This window comes from Elephantulus edwardii, unplaced genomic scaffold (genome assembly GCF_000299155.1).
Source record: "Elephantulus edwardii isolate Elephantulus edwardi_28Jun2011 unplaced genomic scaffold, EleEdw1.0 scaffold00001, whole genome shotgun sequence".
Lineage (NCBI taxonomy): Eukaryota > Metazoa > Chordata > Mammalia > Macroscelidea > Macroscelididae > Elephantulus > Elephantulus edwardii.
The window spans coordinates 641,165-656,665 of NW_006399751.1; the positions used below are offsets into that span (position 1 = coordinate 641,165).

At 51.4% G+C, this 15,501-nt stretch overlaps 2 protein-coding genes across 2 annotated transcripts in view; both read right to left on the reverse strand.

Annotated features, from left to right (window-relative positions):
- Positions 1–1,062, reverse strand: part of EXOSC6 (exosome component 6) — a 1,882-nt gene extending 820 nt beyond the window's left edge. The window contains exons 1-2 of the mRNA XM_006878863.1: positions 1,010–1,062; positions 5–92 (exon numbers count right to left, since the gene is read on the reverse strand). Of these exons, the coding sequence (XP_006878925.1) occupies positions 5–92; positions 1,010–1,062 (141 nt within the window). The remainder of the gene's footprint in view (positions 1–4; positions 93–1,009) is intronic.
- A 788-nt stretch (positions 1,063–1,850) lies between these two features.
- Positions 1,851–15,501, reverse strand: part of AARS (alanyl-tRNA synthetase) — a 19,191-nt gene continuing 5,540 nt past the window's right edge. Inside the window, exons 4-20 of the mRNA XM_006878613.1 lie at positions 12,227–12,418; positions 11,654–11,798; positions 11,228–11,373; positions 10,689–10,797; positions 10,382–10,532; positions 9,485–9,609; positions 8,945–9,089; positions 7,753–7,931; positions 7,040–7,153; positions 6,389–6,595; positions 5,837–6,021; positions 5,008–5,116; positions 4,295–4,408; positions 3,627–3,746; positions 3,418–3,504; positions 3,056–3,169; positions 1,851–2,036 (exon numbers count right to left, since the gene is read on the reverse strand). Coding sequence (XP_006878675.1) covers positions 1,851–2,036; positions 3,056–3,169; positions 3,418–3,504; positions 3,627–3,746; positions 4,295–4,408; positions 5,008–5,116; positions 5,837–6,021; positions 6,389–6,595; positions 7,040–7,153; positions 7,753–7,931; positions 8,945–9,089; positions 9,485–9,609; positions 10,382–10,532; positions 10,689–10,797; positions 11,228–11,373; positions 11,654–11,798; positions 12,227–12,418 — 2,428 coding nt within the window. The remainder of the gene's footprint in view (positions 2,037–3,055; positions 3,170–3,417; positions 3,505–3,626; positions 3,747–4,294; positions 4,409–5,007; positions 5,117–5,836; positions 6,022–6,388; positions 6,596–7,039; positions 7,154–7,752; positions 7,932–8,944; positions 9,090–9,484; positions 9,610–10,381; positions 10,533–10,688; positions 10,798–11,227; positions 11,374–11,653; positions 11,799–12,226; positions 12,419–15,501) is intronic.

The window sequence follows — 15,501 nt, forward strand, 5'->3', positions numbered from 1 at the left end:
GGGCCGCGGATGCGGCGGTGGTCGCCAGGCATGACCGAGCCGCGCGTGGAAGCCGCTTCCGGCAGTCGGGCTCCGCGCGCCGCTTTTCCGCCCTGTTAAGACACGCGACAGCGCGGGGGCTGTCGGGATAGTTCGAAGGGCCCTGCCCCCTGCTGGCTCGGAGGAGAAACGGCGGGTCCCATAGAGCCCATAGACCCGCGCCGCCAGGCGAGCCCTGAGAGCCCTGAACTCGGCAAGATTGGCCTTCGTTTAGTTTGCAGTTAATGATCTATTTTACGTCCGTGTTCTCCACCACTCCCTTTTTTTCTCTTAATTCCCTTCCTCTGTGAGCTGTTAGGTGACCATAGTGACCCCATGAATGTGGACCAGAACTTTGCTTGATTGAGCCCTTGTTACAGGTATTGTCAATCTGGCTCACTGAGTATTCCTCGATTTAGCTCATCCTACACGTTTCAGAGCATGTCCTTCTCCAAGGAATAACCCCTCCTGACACACCCAACATATGTAAGACAAAGCCTCACCATCTTTGCCTCCAAGTGCCCTGGCTGCATTTTCTCCAAAACTTATTTGTTTGTTTTCTTGGCAGTCCCTGAGATACTCAGTATTCTTTGACATCACATCTCAGAGCCATTGATTCTTCTGTCATCCTTAGCCGCTGTCCAATTTTCAGATGCATAACTTTAAACAGCTATCATTGTTCTTAAGGCATTGTTCTTAAGGTCCTTGACAGGTTGTCCAGTACAGAACATCTTTTGATTTCTTGAGTGCTGGGGCCCAGGTGTTGACTGTGGACCCAAGCAAGATGTGATCACTGCTGTAAACGCTGTAGAATGAATAGATGTGTTTGTTCCTCTCACTCCTAGTTGCACAAACACGTTTGCATCTGGACACTTGGCCTGATGGTCCCAGCAGCACCAGGCCTCAGCACCCTCCCTCCGCTTGCTTCTCCCCCTATGCTGGCAGACATCCACCCCCTGCTGCTGCTCCTTGAATGCACCTACTTTCTAACCTTCTCTCCTCTGCTTCCTGCTGTACCTGGGGCATCTGATCTATCACAGCCATCATAGCAATGGTGCTTTTTAACTGCCCTCCTAACACTGTGTCCAAACCCAGCAGTCTTCAGCCAGGTGAACTGATTTGGGGCCAAGGCAGGTTATCCTGCCCACCTTTGGGTCAAGGAAGTAAGAATGGTGAGTGATTACTGGATGGGAAACAGTGGCTGACCCTGACACCTGTCTAAAGCACACTCTGATCTCATATGGCCCATTCATCACTCCTAGCAGTGGCCTCTCTACACCTCGTCCACGCACAGCAGGCCTTGGAGACCGCCACACATCTCCAAACACTCCCAGAGTTCACAGGCCTGGGCTGGACTCGGGAAGGACTGAGCCTGACAGCTAGGAGCCAGCTGCAGCCGCGGCGTTTATCCTGCCTGTGGTGAACCGCTGGCCGTGAGCCAGGGGAGCCTGGGGTGGTGATCACAGGAATCGTCAAGTATTGCACATGGTCCTTTTATTCTGTGCAGCAAAAATGATTCCTACCCTCAGACCCAAAAGTCTCAGGCCTGCAGAGAAGTACAGCTTCCAGGTAGAGACAAGTGCAGGGCGATGGCGAACAGCAATCCTGGGTTAGTGGTTCTGGACAGATGGCGCTGACTACAGGGCTGGAGGTGGACATGTGAAGTGGGCACCGAGTCACGGGCAGGACAGTGCCTGGACTGTGTTCCAGTTAGTGCCAGGCAAGGAAGGCAGACGGGCTGCTCAGAGTCTAGGGTCTGAACATCCTTGCAGCAGGTGGACGGATGCTTCCTGGTGAGGGGCACTCGCTTCCCTGTGGAAGCCGCCCCCTCCTTAGTTCTTCACGTCTCCCAGGCGGAGCTGGGCGAAGGAGCTGGCCAGCTGCAGCGCCTCCTGCAGGCAGCCCACATTCTTGCCTGTGGCCTGGGCAGACACGTCTTTGCCACCGCCTTTGCCGTCCATCAGGCCGGACACCTGCTGCACCCACTCACTGGCCTTGAGGCCTCGGTTGGCAGCATTCTGGAAGACAGGAAGGGAGAGTGGGAGTCAGACAGGATAGAGACCACACCTGCCCTTTGTGAAGACATGAGCAGCTGTCAGAGGTATAGACAGACTCGAGAGCTGGTTCCAGGCAATCAGTGGTCCCGCTGGGGCAAGGATGTCCCAAGGACAAAGCTCTGCATCGGCCAATCCAGTTACTCATTCAGGAAAGAAAAGGCCTGAGGGCCAAGGGCCTGGCAATGAGGACAAAGGCCAGGTCCACTCTGTCCCGTAGGGACGCCATGAGTTGGAAGCATATGACAGGAATAAGCTTGGTTTGGATCAAACGCTCCTTTTCAAAGTTTTTAATTAACAAACAATACCAACTTTTTCTATTATTTAAGTTCAAAATACTATTGAAGGAGTCCTAGTGCTTAATAGTCAAGTACCTGGCTGTTAATGGAAAAGGGGTTCAATTCAAACTCACACAGTAATCTGCTCCCATAGATCCAAGTTCACTGCCAATGAGTCAGAACAGACTCTGTTGGGTTCCCGAGGCTGTAACGCACGTGGGCGGAGATGGCCCATCTTTCTCCCCAGGAGTGGCTGGTGGGTGGATTTGAACCCCTGGAGTTTCACCCTCTGGATTAGCATTAAGCTCCCTACAGACTACACCACCAGAGCTCCCTTGTCACGACTGTTCTTGTTACGTGCCGTCGAGTTGACCGCCACTCACGGCAACTCTATGAACAACAGCTCTGAACTCTGCCCTGCCCTGAGCCAACCTCACCTCTGACAAGTGTGACCCCACAGCCCACGAAAACCTATGTCAGTTCTACTCTGTCACATGCAAACTATGGATTGAAAATCAGTGCCTAACAATGATAGCAATGTACTATTTAATTACAGTAAAGCTTAATACTTTAAAAAAAGTACAGGTGCCAGGGGAACAGCCATCAGGTGGGGGCTGCACAGAATTCTGCAGCCTTGACAGGCTGTGGGGGGCAGTGCTGCCACAGACCCACCCTGAAGGGCGTGGGGCCTATCACAGTTCCTACCTGGGGGACCTGACACAAGCAGGTGATCTTGCCAGCTTCGTTGTCCACCGTGAAGAGCATGGCAGCTGTCTGAGGGGAATGTGTCTTAAAAAGCTTCAGGGCTTCGTTCAGGGCCTGTGGGAAGAGTCTCACTCAGGCCACCGCCTTGGGGCCAGGGTCACACTTTGCTCACAAGCAGCGAGTCTGCGGATTCAGGCCCCGGACCGCCTCCCCCCAGCCACATCCCACATCCAGAGAGAGGGTGCTGGTCCCAGGAGGCTGTGGGAGGGGCCCAGTGCTGGACCCAGGCTGACTGCCACACTGACAGTGGGCCCTCAGAGCCACAGCACAGCTGAGTACATGAGGAGGGGACGCCTGGGTACCTTGGCCGAGGCTCCGCTCTCCATCTCGAGGATGACGAGGGGCTGGTTGGGATGGCTGTCAATGAGCTGCTTGGTCTTCTCCAACACCTGTGGGGAAGGAAGGCCAGTGGGCCCCTCACAGAAGGCAGCGGCCTCCCACCCTAGGAGCCCCTGGCCCGTGCTGAGCACACCTCGGCCTCCCCTTGCCAGCCACCAGCCAGGCCACTCACTCGCTTCTGCACGTCGGCTTTGCTGGCGCGGTCAAGGTTGTCCATGATCTTCTTCAGGGACTTGAGGTCCTCCCGCAGCTCATCCTTCTGCCACTGAGGGATGACGGCAGCGGCCAGGGCCTGGACAAGAGGAAGGCCGTATGATGCTGACTGGGCACACAGCCCCGCCCCTGACCTTGACTACTCAAGTCCCCATCAAGTGACCAGAAGGAGAGCAGGAAGGAAACAATAGGTGTCTCCGGCTGGGACAACAGTCACCCAGTGAGCAAGCGCACTGGCTCTAACAGGGCTGGAGGGAGAGCTGGCGTGGAGCCTGGGAAGGCCTTGCATCATGATAAACATCAGGGGTCTTCCAAGAATTTTCCCAACTCCAAGGACAGGTGGAGGTGGGGGTCCATGAGCAGGAAGCCCGGTGTCCCCTGTTAGGGCTGCAGACCAGCCAGTCGAACCCTGTCCCACTGAGAATCATGACTTGGCTGCCCTGCACCAAGGAATCCAAGGACTGAGGAACACATCGGGCCCAGGCGATGAAGCCTCCCTCTCAGCTGTCTCCCTACGGAGCAGGTCAGATGTTCATCCTGCTGGAGCCTCCCTTCTCCCGGGTGAGCTGTCTTCTCCCCGCCGGAGCCCCCCTCTCCCGGGTCAGCTCTCTCTCCACGGGAGCCTACCTCTCCCAGGTCAGCAATCTCCCGCTGCACATCCTTGTTGGGCGCAGTCTGGGCCTTCACTTTGGCCTCCATGACAGACAGCGATTTCTTCAGGCTTTCTGCTTTCCTGAGGGCCTGGGGGAGCGAGCAGAGGGAGACAGGCTGGGGCGGGGAGCTTTCGGCTTCGTTCTTCCGTCTGGAAGTGACCACAATGAGGCCCGAGGATGGGAGGTTGAAACAACACACTCCAAATGCTATAAGTTTTTCTTTCTTCGGGGAGCAAGTGTCTGCAGCTCGATGGCCCTTCTGCACACACCTGGCCAGCAGGAAGGCTGCACCCTGACTCAAATTTGGGGGTGCCCAAGAGCTTGTGAAGCAGGCACCCTCTTCCCCATGATATGATCACCCTCAGACTTTGGGACAAACCAGGCACACGCTTCAGTTCCCACCCTTAAAGCAACAGCTCTCCTCCCCCAGTCTCTCAAAACCAAGCATGTGCCCCAGGACTGTATGCCAGGGGCACCCGAAACGCAACAAGCTGTATCTCCCAGGCCTGAGGCTGGAATCCTCACTGGTGGGGGCTCTCCGCCAGCCGGGGGGCACACTGGAGGAAGCTCTTCGGGGAGGCCCAGCCTGTACCCCTTCAGTTCCGCCTGCAGAAGCCACGTAACCGCACTCTGAGTCGCCGGCGGTTCTCCTCGCCCATGTTAGTCATGACCACCTGACCCACTCACCTTCTGGGCTTCGGCACCGGTGACCGCCACAATCCTTCGGATGCCCTTGGCAATGGCTTCTTCGCTGACTATCACAAACGGTCCTGCGTGACTTGAGTTCTGCAGGTGCCTGGATCGCAGAGGACAAAGTTCCCAGTGGAAGAAACGTCGAGCTGCCTGTGCCCCCCCAGGCACACCTTGGGGCCACTCGTGAGGAAGTCCAAACCCCACCAACAGCTGGCCCCAGAGAGCTCTCTCAAGGGGTGACGCGGGTACAGTGCCAAAGGGAAGCACTAGACAAGCCTATCAGGTAATAGGTCTTTGCCACTGCTCGTTATTTTCGGGTATGTTTTGGGTGTGTGTTCTAAAGAGTCCCATGTAAACTGGCATTAAGGTCCAATGAGAGTCACTTGGAGGCCGAGAACTTGGCCCCTCAGGTCCTCACCCCTCTCCTCCACCCCACCTGCCCAAGGCTTGCAGGGAGCCCTGCTGTGATCTTAAGAAGGTCCTTTTTATCAGCCTCCTTTAGAATCAGGGGATTCCCAGATCACTGGGTTCTTCCTCGTGAAGACCCCGTGGACCGTGGAGGACCCCAAGGCTCAGCACCATGCAGGAGTGTTCTGAACCCCGACCCAGCCCAGGCAGCGAGCAAGCACATCTCACACCCACAAAGACAAGGTCAGACAAGGAGGGGCCAGCCTGGGCACCCGGATTCTTGAGATGCTATGTAGCAAGTTCATTTCCACATCAGAAAGCACCCAAGGGCCTTGCTCCGTCTACTTCCTCAAAGGACAAGACCAAATTCACAAAGCCGGTGGCCCCCCTGCCTACCACTCCCCAAGGTACTCACGTGCCCCCACAGAACTCGACCGAAGTGAGGGAGCCGGCAGGACTGGAAGGGTCTTCCAGCAGCTCGGACACTGGAACCCCGATGGAGACGACACGCACAGGGTCAGGATAGGTCTCATCAAACACAGCCCGCAGGCCCTGGATGGCTTTGGCTGCTGCCAGGGGACAGTCCTGGGTGTAGACGGGCTGCCAGGGAGAGGAGACACAGGGATGCTCTGGGGGACCATGAAAAGGGCAGGGAGAGCTCAGCCCTGCGAAGATGAGGGGCCTTAAGTAGCTTGTGCAAAGCCAGGGAGGCCAAGGCAGGACTTCCCAGTGGTCTGTCACACGGCGACCAGAGCTTCTGTGGGACTGCTAACAGGACCAGTGGACCCAGGCTGTCCTGAGGACGGGAGTGAAGCAGCAACCTCTCCCCTCACTCCCCAGCACAGCTGACACAGATCTGCGAGCAAGGTGGATCTAGTGCAGGATGGTCCAGCAGCACCAGAGCCATCAGGCAGCTGGGCTCTGCTGGGAGAAGGCGATGCTGTCGCCAGCCCAGAGCCCCACCTACCTTGGCCGCTTCAATCATCTGATTGGAAATCTCTTCAGCTTTCTTGATCTGTTGAGTGGACATGGCTCCCTTGGCAGTGAAGTCAAACCGAAGGCGGTCAGGGGCAACAAGGGAGCCTCTCTGGTCGGCTTCCCCCAGGACTGAGCGCAGGGCGAAGTTGAGGATGTGGGTGGCCGTGTGGTTGCTCATGACAGGTCTGCGTCGGGGCTGGGGGAGCAGAGGGGCAGATGCAAAGGCCCGCAGTAGGCCTGTCTTCCCTTCTTCTCAAGCACAACTCTTCCCTGGACACGGGGCTGCCGCCCGCAGCTGAGCATGGCTAAGGACCGCTCCGCCTCCTACTACTGTTGGGGGGCTATTGAGCAGAATTGATGTTCCTTCCATCTATCCCCCACTGCCTAACCTGAGGCTGGCCACCTACAGCCTGCAGGCCACATCCGTCCTACCCTCCGTGTTTATAAGTGGGGTTTTGTTAGATCACGGCTGTGCCCCCTGGTTTACACACTGGGTACAGCTGCTTTCGCATTGTAAAGCAGAGCCGAGCAGTCGTGATGGAGAACAGTCTGAAAAGCTGAAAATATTTACTATCTGATCTTTTCCACGGGAGCTCTGGTGGCTTAGTGGTAAGAAATTGAACTGCCAGACCCAACTCACCTCATCAATGAACAGGCGGACCTGGTCCCCCACCTTCAGGTGGCCGTAGATTGTGCCTATGTGCAGCACATACCCTCCTCGCACCTGCGCGTTTTTCACTGTGAACTCTGTCTTCTACACGGGCCAAGGGAGAGACAGGTAGGTGGGCACACATCGTCTTAAGATATATATGCACATGCATAAAGACACATACCCAGACTCCTAAGACTCTCTTATCATGAACATACATGCACATACATACACTGTATCACGTGTGTGTACACACACACACACACACACACACACACACACACACACACACACACACACACACGGAGTATCTTAGAGAATTCAAAAGTTAAAGATCTGAGCCACAGGAAGGCTACATATTCCCTTCAGGCCGACTGGCGGCTGCGTTGTACAGGATGGCGACCTTCGTTGCTATAGCTCCTCACTTGTCAGGAAAACACATGGGAATGGAGGGTCACCCTACCTGGGTTCAAAGGACGGAACCCGGTGATGGGGGGCCCAGCAGGTGTGGAAGTAGCACACTCCAAGGAGCAGGCCCCTTGTCCTAAGAAACCCCGGCACAGAGCTCTGCCCGCTGACGTGTGTCATTCCCCTTCCCCCACCCCTCAGCCCCCCACCTCCGGCCTGGGGTGCTGAGCAGAGAGAACAGCCCCCCCCCCCTCGCCGGCACTGTGGCAGGTTATGAGAAAGAACTGGAGGCTCACGTCTTCACTGCTGTCCTCAACCTTGACCAGGTAGCCTTCGTCATAGATCTGCCCGCCTTGCTCAGCGTAGAAGCACGTCTTGTCCAGCACCACGCCACACTCCTGGCCTGTGGACACCTCGTCCACGAACATCTTGTCCCTGCGCAGAGCCATCACCGTGGCCACTGCGTTCTCAAACACTGCTCGAGGCAAAACGCACAGAAGGAGATGCGGTCAGGGCTTGGGTTCTGCTTGCACCTCCTTAGCTGGCTCTTGCAGGTGCTGTGTCTCAAACCCTCTCCTGGCCTAATTTTATCTTGGATGCTAGCTCATCGAATTCCATGAAAGGGCTCAGCTCACTGGTTTCCATCAGAAAACTCAACATTCAGGATGGCCAGCTGTCCCTAAGAGGAGGCCTCCTGGGACTCTGGCCCTGAGCTGTTGCGCAGGAGCCAGTTCAGGAGTAGGTCTGTAAGAGCTGCACATCCTTATCCCAGGTGGATTCACAAGCACAATTCTATGCACTTGCCTGGTGAGAGAATTAAGAGTAAGATTACGAGTACTCCCTGCCACGCAAAACACAATTTTTTTTTAATACGCAAACCACGATTTTTTTTTTAATACGATCTTGATGCGAAGCTGAACTCCACTGTGAACTGTTTCAATGTCAACTTTGGTTTCTGTCTGGTCTTACAGCTGTGCAAGAAGCTACAATCTGGGGAACTGTTTGAAGGGTTCATATACTTTCCTACAGCACTCCCACCCCCATGTTGTTGTTCTTTTAAAAACACAACTTCCTTTCATGAAAATGATTTTTTTTTATATCATTATTTTGTGTGTACTGTCAAATCGGATCTGACTGGTACAGGAGGAGATTGTCCCTCCTTCTCCAGCAGAGCAACTGGTGGATTTGAACTACGCACCTCAGAGATTACAGTGTAGCTTCCTGCCACTAGGCCACCAGAGCTCCCCTCATTAAAATTAATTTTAAAAAACTGCAAAAAAAAAACCCCCAAAACTCACAACTTCCCATAAATCTACAATTATCTCAAACCAAAATCTACAATTATCTTAAACCGTTACAAAATGAATAGGCAAACTCCAGTAGAGGTGCTCAAAGATACACAGACACCTCTTAACTTTGAGTCATCTCTCAAGACTCCCAAGTACAAGGGTAAGAAATGGCCATGGGGGAAGGAGTGCAGTAGCATACCATAGTTTCCACTGGCATCTGAATGGTAATTGTACTTTGGGGAGTCATCTGTGGCCTCCAGACCTCTGGACCGGAGCTCTTCGATGGCATAAATATCCAGCATGATCAGGTCTTCCCCACCAGCTCCTTTGCCCTGAGATTTCAGCTGCCAGAAAAAGAAGTGTGTTGTGGTTGTTGGGGGCTGGCGAGCGCTGAGCGATGCTACAGGACAGAGCATAGCTGCCCCGTGAGGTTTCCGAGGCTGTAAATCTCCACGGGAGCAGATCACCAAGTCTTTTGCAGAGACACTCGTGGGTTTAAACTGCTGAGCACTTAACCGCCAGCCTAAGTTAACCACTTGGCCTCTGGGGCTCCTAAAAATAAGCATTAGTAATCTTAAAGTAGATCAGATGTCTCCAGGGGTTCACAACTGCACGCAGCTGAGACGTACTGGTCTAGAGAAATCCAGAATGTTCATGCCTTTAACACCAGCCACCCTGCTTGCTTCAACAGGCAGGCCTTGACAGGTAGGCACTGACCTTCCCGGCCCCAGATGCTTACCTGAGCCAGTTTCCGCTCTTCTTCAAAGCCGTCCATGTCTACCACCAGGCCCTTCTCTTCAGCAATGAGCCCGGTGAGGTCCACTGGGAAGCCGTAGGTGTCGTAGAGCAGCCAAGCAGTGTCACCTGTGCAGGCAAGGACAGTGTCAGAAGAAACACCTCTGTGCGAGCCCTTCCCGGGAGGACGCTGGCCAGGAGACGAGGCAAGTCGGTATCACTTGTCAGATCTCTCGGACTTAACTCCGAGGAGATACAGAGGACCACCAGGCGTGTTCATGTCACGAAAGCTCATCAAGCTTCCCTTCACATGTTATGTATCAAAGTTTTGTTTTTACTCTTGTGAAGGTAATGTTCCTTTCCAGTGAAAACTAACCCAAGTTTAAAAAGTTATATGGCATCTTCTATTTTTCCTTAATATAAAATGCACACATCAAATCTGCCATTGCCAAATTAATTTCAACCAATAACCACTCAACACAGGGACAGAGTAAAACGTCCTCAAAGTGTTCCAAGACTGCAAATCTTTAGAGAGGCAAACTGCCAACATCTTTTACTCAAGGAGTGACCGTACTCAAACCACCAACCTTTGAGTTTGCAGCCAAGTCTTTAACCACTGTGCTACCAAAAGTCCTTACCTACACGCCTAAATATGGACATATATTTATGTGAATAGAGAACAATCCTGACTAGTTATACACAGAACTCTTTTAAGAGGAGTTCGTCTCTGGGAAATGAGTTTGAGAAAGAAGATTTTCACTATTTTACTAGATAGATAGATATGGATAAGTATTTTCTGAAATATTTTACCACTGCAGTTTACTACTACTTCTGTCATTTTACTAGAAGCCCCATTTATACAGAAAGCAGCCCGTGGGCGAGAGGAACACCTGGTCCCTACCGGGAATGGTCTTGCTGTCTCCCAGGCTCTGGATTTTCCGGTCCAGGATGCGGCGCCCTCTGCTGAGTGTCTTGAGAAACTGCACCTCTTCTTCGTTGATGATGTCCTTCACCATGTCCGGGTCTTTCTTTAGCTCAGGAAATGCATCTCCCTGACCAAGGGGGAACGGAGATGAGGGACCCAGTGAGCCCAGTGACCACCCTGTGACCCCCTTCGAGAATTCTCTTGAACAGTATGCTGCCTCCCTCTAGAGCCATCTTAAAGCATTTCCTGCAGCACAGATGAGGGAAGCAGGGCCTATGCCTACCAGGGACTGGACGACAACATCCACCAGGGTAGCGAAGAAGCCCCTGCTGGCATTGAGCTTCTCGTGGGAGTACCGAACAGCGCGGCGGAGAATCCGTCTCAGCACATACCTGGAAGAGGCAGAACACAGTCCCCGGCTCAGCAACGTTCCCCACCAAGTAAAGCAAGTCCAAGGACTTCTACCGTAAGCCTGGTTCTTTTTGCGTTCTCCTCTAACATACTTCCAAGCAAAATCCCCACCAGCTTAGCTCTGAATACACAGCAAGGGTGACCGGAAGCAACCCTGGTTTCTCTTCCTTCCACACTCTGCTGATCCAGACACACTGACCAGATGGCAGGCTCCACGCTCGGGCTTCCAGGCCCTGCCATCAGTGGGGTGAGATACCTGCTCCCCTCACCCTATCAACATCAGAGGAGAGGAATGTGATTCTTCCCATCTCATGCTCAGGAGCAAAGATGTAACACAGGGCAGCTCTTTGAGTAGAAGCAGAAGCACAGTGCTCGTCCCAACTCTGCCCCACGTATGTGTGATGTACTCACCCCCGGCCCGTGTTGTCGGGTCGGCCGCCATCAGCCAGCGCCACGGTGATGGTCCGCGCGTGGTCAGCCAGCACCCGGTAGGCCATGTCAATCCCATCAGCATCATCGGCGCCAACCTGTCCAGTGTACGGCCGGGCCCCCGTGCCCTGCAGAGAACACCAGGAGGCCCGTCAGGATCAGTCACTTGGGCCCCAGCTCGTCCTCGGAGGACTGAGGGAGCTTTAGCACATAGGGGACCATCATGCAGGTGCGAGAAGCTCAAACTTGCAGCCAATCCTCTTACACTCCACAAGTTAGAGTACTTGGTGGCTAGAGCAACGAAGGAGGCAGATGGGCCCAGTGCACTTTGATCTCTGTCAGCTCTGCTAAGGACCCAGTTGGGGCACTGTGATGTTGGTTCTGCACTATTTATGAGGTGGCCCGTACCTTCTGTATGGCTTCAAAGTAGGGGACGAAGAGGTCCGTGTCATAGTTGGACATCTTATTCTGCAGCACAGACACCAGTCGCTCCAGGCCCATCCCCGTGTCGATGCTTTTCTTGGGGAGAGGCTTCAGAACACCATCATTTTCCCTGCACGAGCCAGAGAAAGACCACTGAAGGACTCTGGCCGCCCCGCCACACGCCCTGACTACAGGGCATTTAAACAGCATGGTTTGTGCCCTGTGCCTACCCGCCTCTGCCTGGCCTGGTGAAGCATGGGAGGGAGGGAGAATTCTCTTTTGCAGCTCAGAGCTTGAAGAAGATCCCGTGTTATTATGACAATGCTGATTACAGCGTTGTAGACCTAGCATGAGACTACCTGATAAATGAGTAGGCCTTAAATATGCCATCAGGTTCCTGACAGCTGCCCATGGCTGCTTTCCCGTTGTTCCCAGAGATGAGGACAAGAGAGTGGTCAGCTAAGGTGACAGCCAGGCTGCTCAGAGCCCCTCCTCCCTGACGTGGATCCAGAAAAGGTACCGCTTAGAGCAGGAGTGGAGCAGGCCCCCCCAGGCCACCTGTTGTACTGGATGAAAACAAGGTTCCAGATTTCCAGCACATTGGGGTCATCCTGGTTGACGAGATGTGCGGCGTCCCGGCCACCGATCCGGTCATAGTGGATCTCGCTGCAGGGACCGCATGGCCCCGTGTCACCCATCTCCCAGAAATTGTCCTTCATGTTGCCAGGGAGGATTTTGGCGTCATCCAGCCTACACAGAACAGGGAAGGTAAGTTTAGGTATAGCCACTGACTGGGATTTAGCTTTGACTTACATCTACTGTAAGAGCACCTACAATATACAGTTCTCTAAGGAAGCCCTGCAATTCAGCCATCACTAATACTAAGCCTGCAGACAAATCCTGTTGGAAAAAATATGTTGTCACATAGTAACAACAGCCCTAAACCCTGTTCTGTCCCTTGCCAATCTCATTGTCTCCAACACACCTATCCCCATTATCCCAGTGACTGAATCAATCCATCTCATTGAGGGGCTTCCTCTCCTGGGCCATCCCTCTACCCTCCCCAGCATGACGTCTCTCTCCAGGGACTGATCCCGCCTTGCAACATGTCCAAAGTATGTCAGACAAAACTTCAGAATCCTTGCCTCCAAGGGGCAGCCTGGCTTCACCCGCTCCAGGACAAACCTGTTTGTTCTCTTAGCAGTCCATGGTATAGTCAATACTCTTCTCCAGCACCACAGCTAAAAGGCATCAACTCTCCTTTTATAATCCCTACTCATTGTACAGATCTATGATGCACAGCAAGTAACTGCAAAGACCATGGCCTGTATCAGGCACACCTTAGTCTCCAGACTGACACTGTTGGTCTTCAGTACCTTGGAGAGGTCTCTGACTCTCCCAATGGAATTCATCTTTTAATTTTCTGGCTGCTGGTACCAAGACTGTTGACTGTAGAGCCAAACAAACTGAAGCTGTCAAAAATCTCAATCTCTTCACCATCTATCATGATGCTGCCAATCGGCCCAGTAGTGAGAATCTTTGTTTTCTTGATGTCAAGCTTCAATCCATATTGAAGGCTGCAGTCCTTGACCTTCTACAGCAAGCGCTTCAGGTCCTCCTCAGTTTCAGCAATGTTGTGCCATCTGCATAATGCAGATTGTTGAATATAACTACTCAAAATGTCCAATGACACTGAACTATATGTTCTAACCAAGGAGAAGCTGGATTGGAATAATATACCTAGAGTAAAAGTAAAACTCAAATAATCAAAGCACTACATCTAAGTGTACTAAAAAGTTATGCCCTAACGGACTAAGGAGCTAAATAATAAAAACAAGAAAATGAGATCACGATGTCATGGGTATCCCCCACTATCTGTCACAAGTAGGCCCTCAGTCACACATACCCCACCCCAGGAAAACAGTGCTTCATAAATAAATAAATGTTCTTCAAGTCAAAGCACGAAGTCACCTATTATGTCCAACTTCTGCTGCATTATTATATTTTATAATTGTTGTGGTTAAGTGCCGTTGAGTCGTAGGTGACTCATAGCAACCCTCTGAACAAAAGTCCTCAACAATTGCATGACTTTCATCCTTTTCCCAATTTTATAATTACACACACACACAATTTTACTTTCTCTTAGTTTCATCTGTTAATACCATTATATGTTCATAAAATAGAAGCTTTAAGTCCAAAATCTCTGTAGATGTTCACTGAAATTAATTAAAAAATTTTAAAAAATTTAAAAAAAAAGCTTTCAAAAAATGTTTATTAGCAGGAATTCTTAATAAAAAAAGACAGAAAAGTTGTAACAAAACGAAAAACACACAAAACAAAATCCCATTCTGTTAAAAAACATACACATTAATATACACAGGACTTAAATATTGTTATTTTAATAAGAAATATTAAAATGGGCTGTAAAACTGAATTATTAAAAATACACTCTTCTACCTTTCTGTATAATTTAAGAGAGCTCTGATGGTGTAGTCCGTAGAGAACTGTGCCAGTGACCCAAAGCCTTCACAACCAGCAGCTCTGGGGAGAAAGATGGGCCATGTTCTCTCTCCCATGAGATCTATACTCAGCAGCCCAAGAGGCTCGAGTGCAAGAAGTGAGTGAGTAATATCGTGTGCATTGTTACAACTGAATGCATTATTTTTAGAATAAAGAAAAAAAAAGGACATAAAACTTGAAAAGGGGAAAAATAAAAGGCAAAAAATGAGACTTGGGATTGGTCTGGAGACAGTCTCATGGGTTAGTCAGTCAGTCAGTCGGCAAAACTACTTCCCACACACCATGATCTACTTCCTAGCTGGATAAGCAAAGTCTGAATCCTCAAATCTCACAAATAACCAGCTAAGGTCCATCTGCTGGCCTGCACTCACCCAGAACAAGAGGGAAGAAAGAAAACTGAAGTATCAAGGAAAGTTGTTGTTGTTATGTGCCATCAAATCGCTTGTGACTCATAGCGACCCTGTGTACAACAGCCCTAAACTCTGCTTTGTCCTGTGCCAATTGCACTGTCTCCGTCCCGATTACCCCAGTCACTGAATCAATCCACTTCATCGAGGGCCTTCCCCTCCTGCGCTGTCCCTCCACCCTCCCAAGCATGATGTCCCTCTCCAAGGACCCGTCCTTCCTTACAACATGTCCAAAGTATGTTAGGCGGAGCCTCAGAATCCTTGACTCCAAGGAGCAGCCTGGTTTAACCTATTCAAGGAAAGTAGTCCAAGACTAACTAAATGGTGCCTGCCTACTACCATCAACCATTCAGATGAGGGCCCCAGCAGAAGGCAGTGGACAGAAAGGGAGAAAAATGTACAACAACACTCAGATTCCTAAAAAAAGAGTCAGACTTACTAGACCAATAGAGACTAGGAACTCCTGGCACTACTGCCCTTCGATAGTCATGAAATCTGGCTTCTACAATAATAAAACAGTATCACTCAGCAAGGCTGTGTTCCCGCAAATAATCTACTTAAACAATATGAGATCAAATGGTCAACACTGACTCTAAAACAAAGATAAACCAAGGAAGGGCAGTGGACCTAGATAATGAAAACAAAGCAAAAAGAACAGAAATAATGAGAAGGCTGACACACTGTAAATACTGTAGCCAATGTCATGGGACAAGCTATTAAAAAGACTTTTTAAATTTGGCTTAGTGGCAAGAAGCTGCAATGCAATCCCAGTGGTACACGGTTCGAATCCACCAGATGCTCTGATGGAGAAGGAGGGACAATCTTCTCCTGTACCAGTCAGATCCGATTTGATGGTACACATACAAAAAAAATAATAAAACAAAATTTAAAAAAAAAAAACTTAAA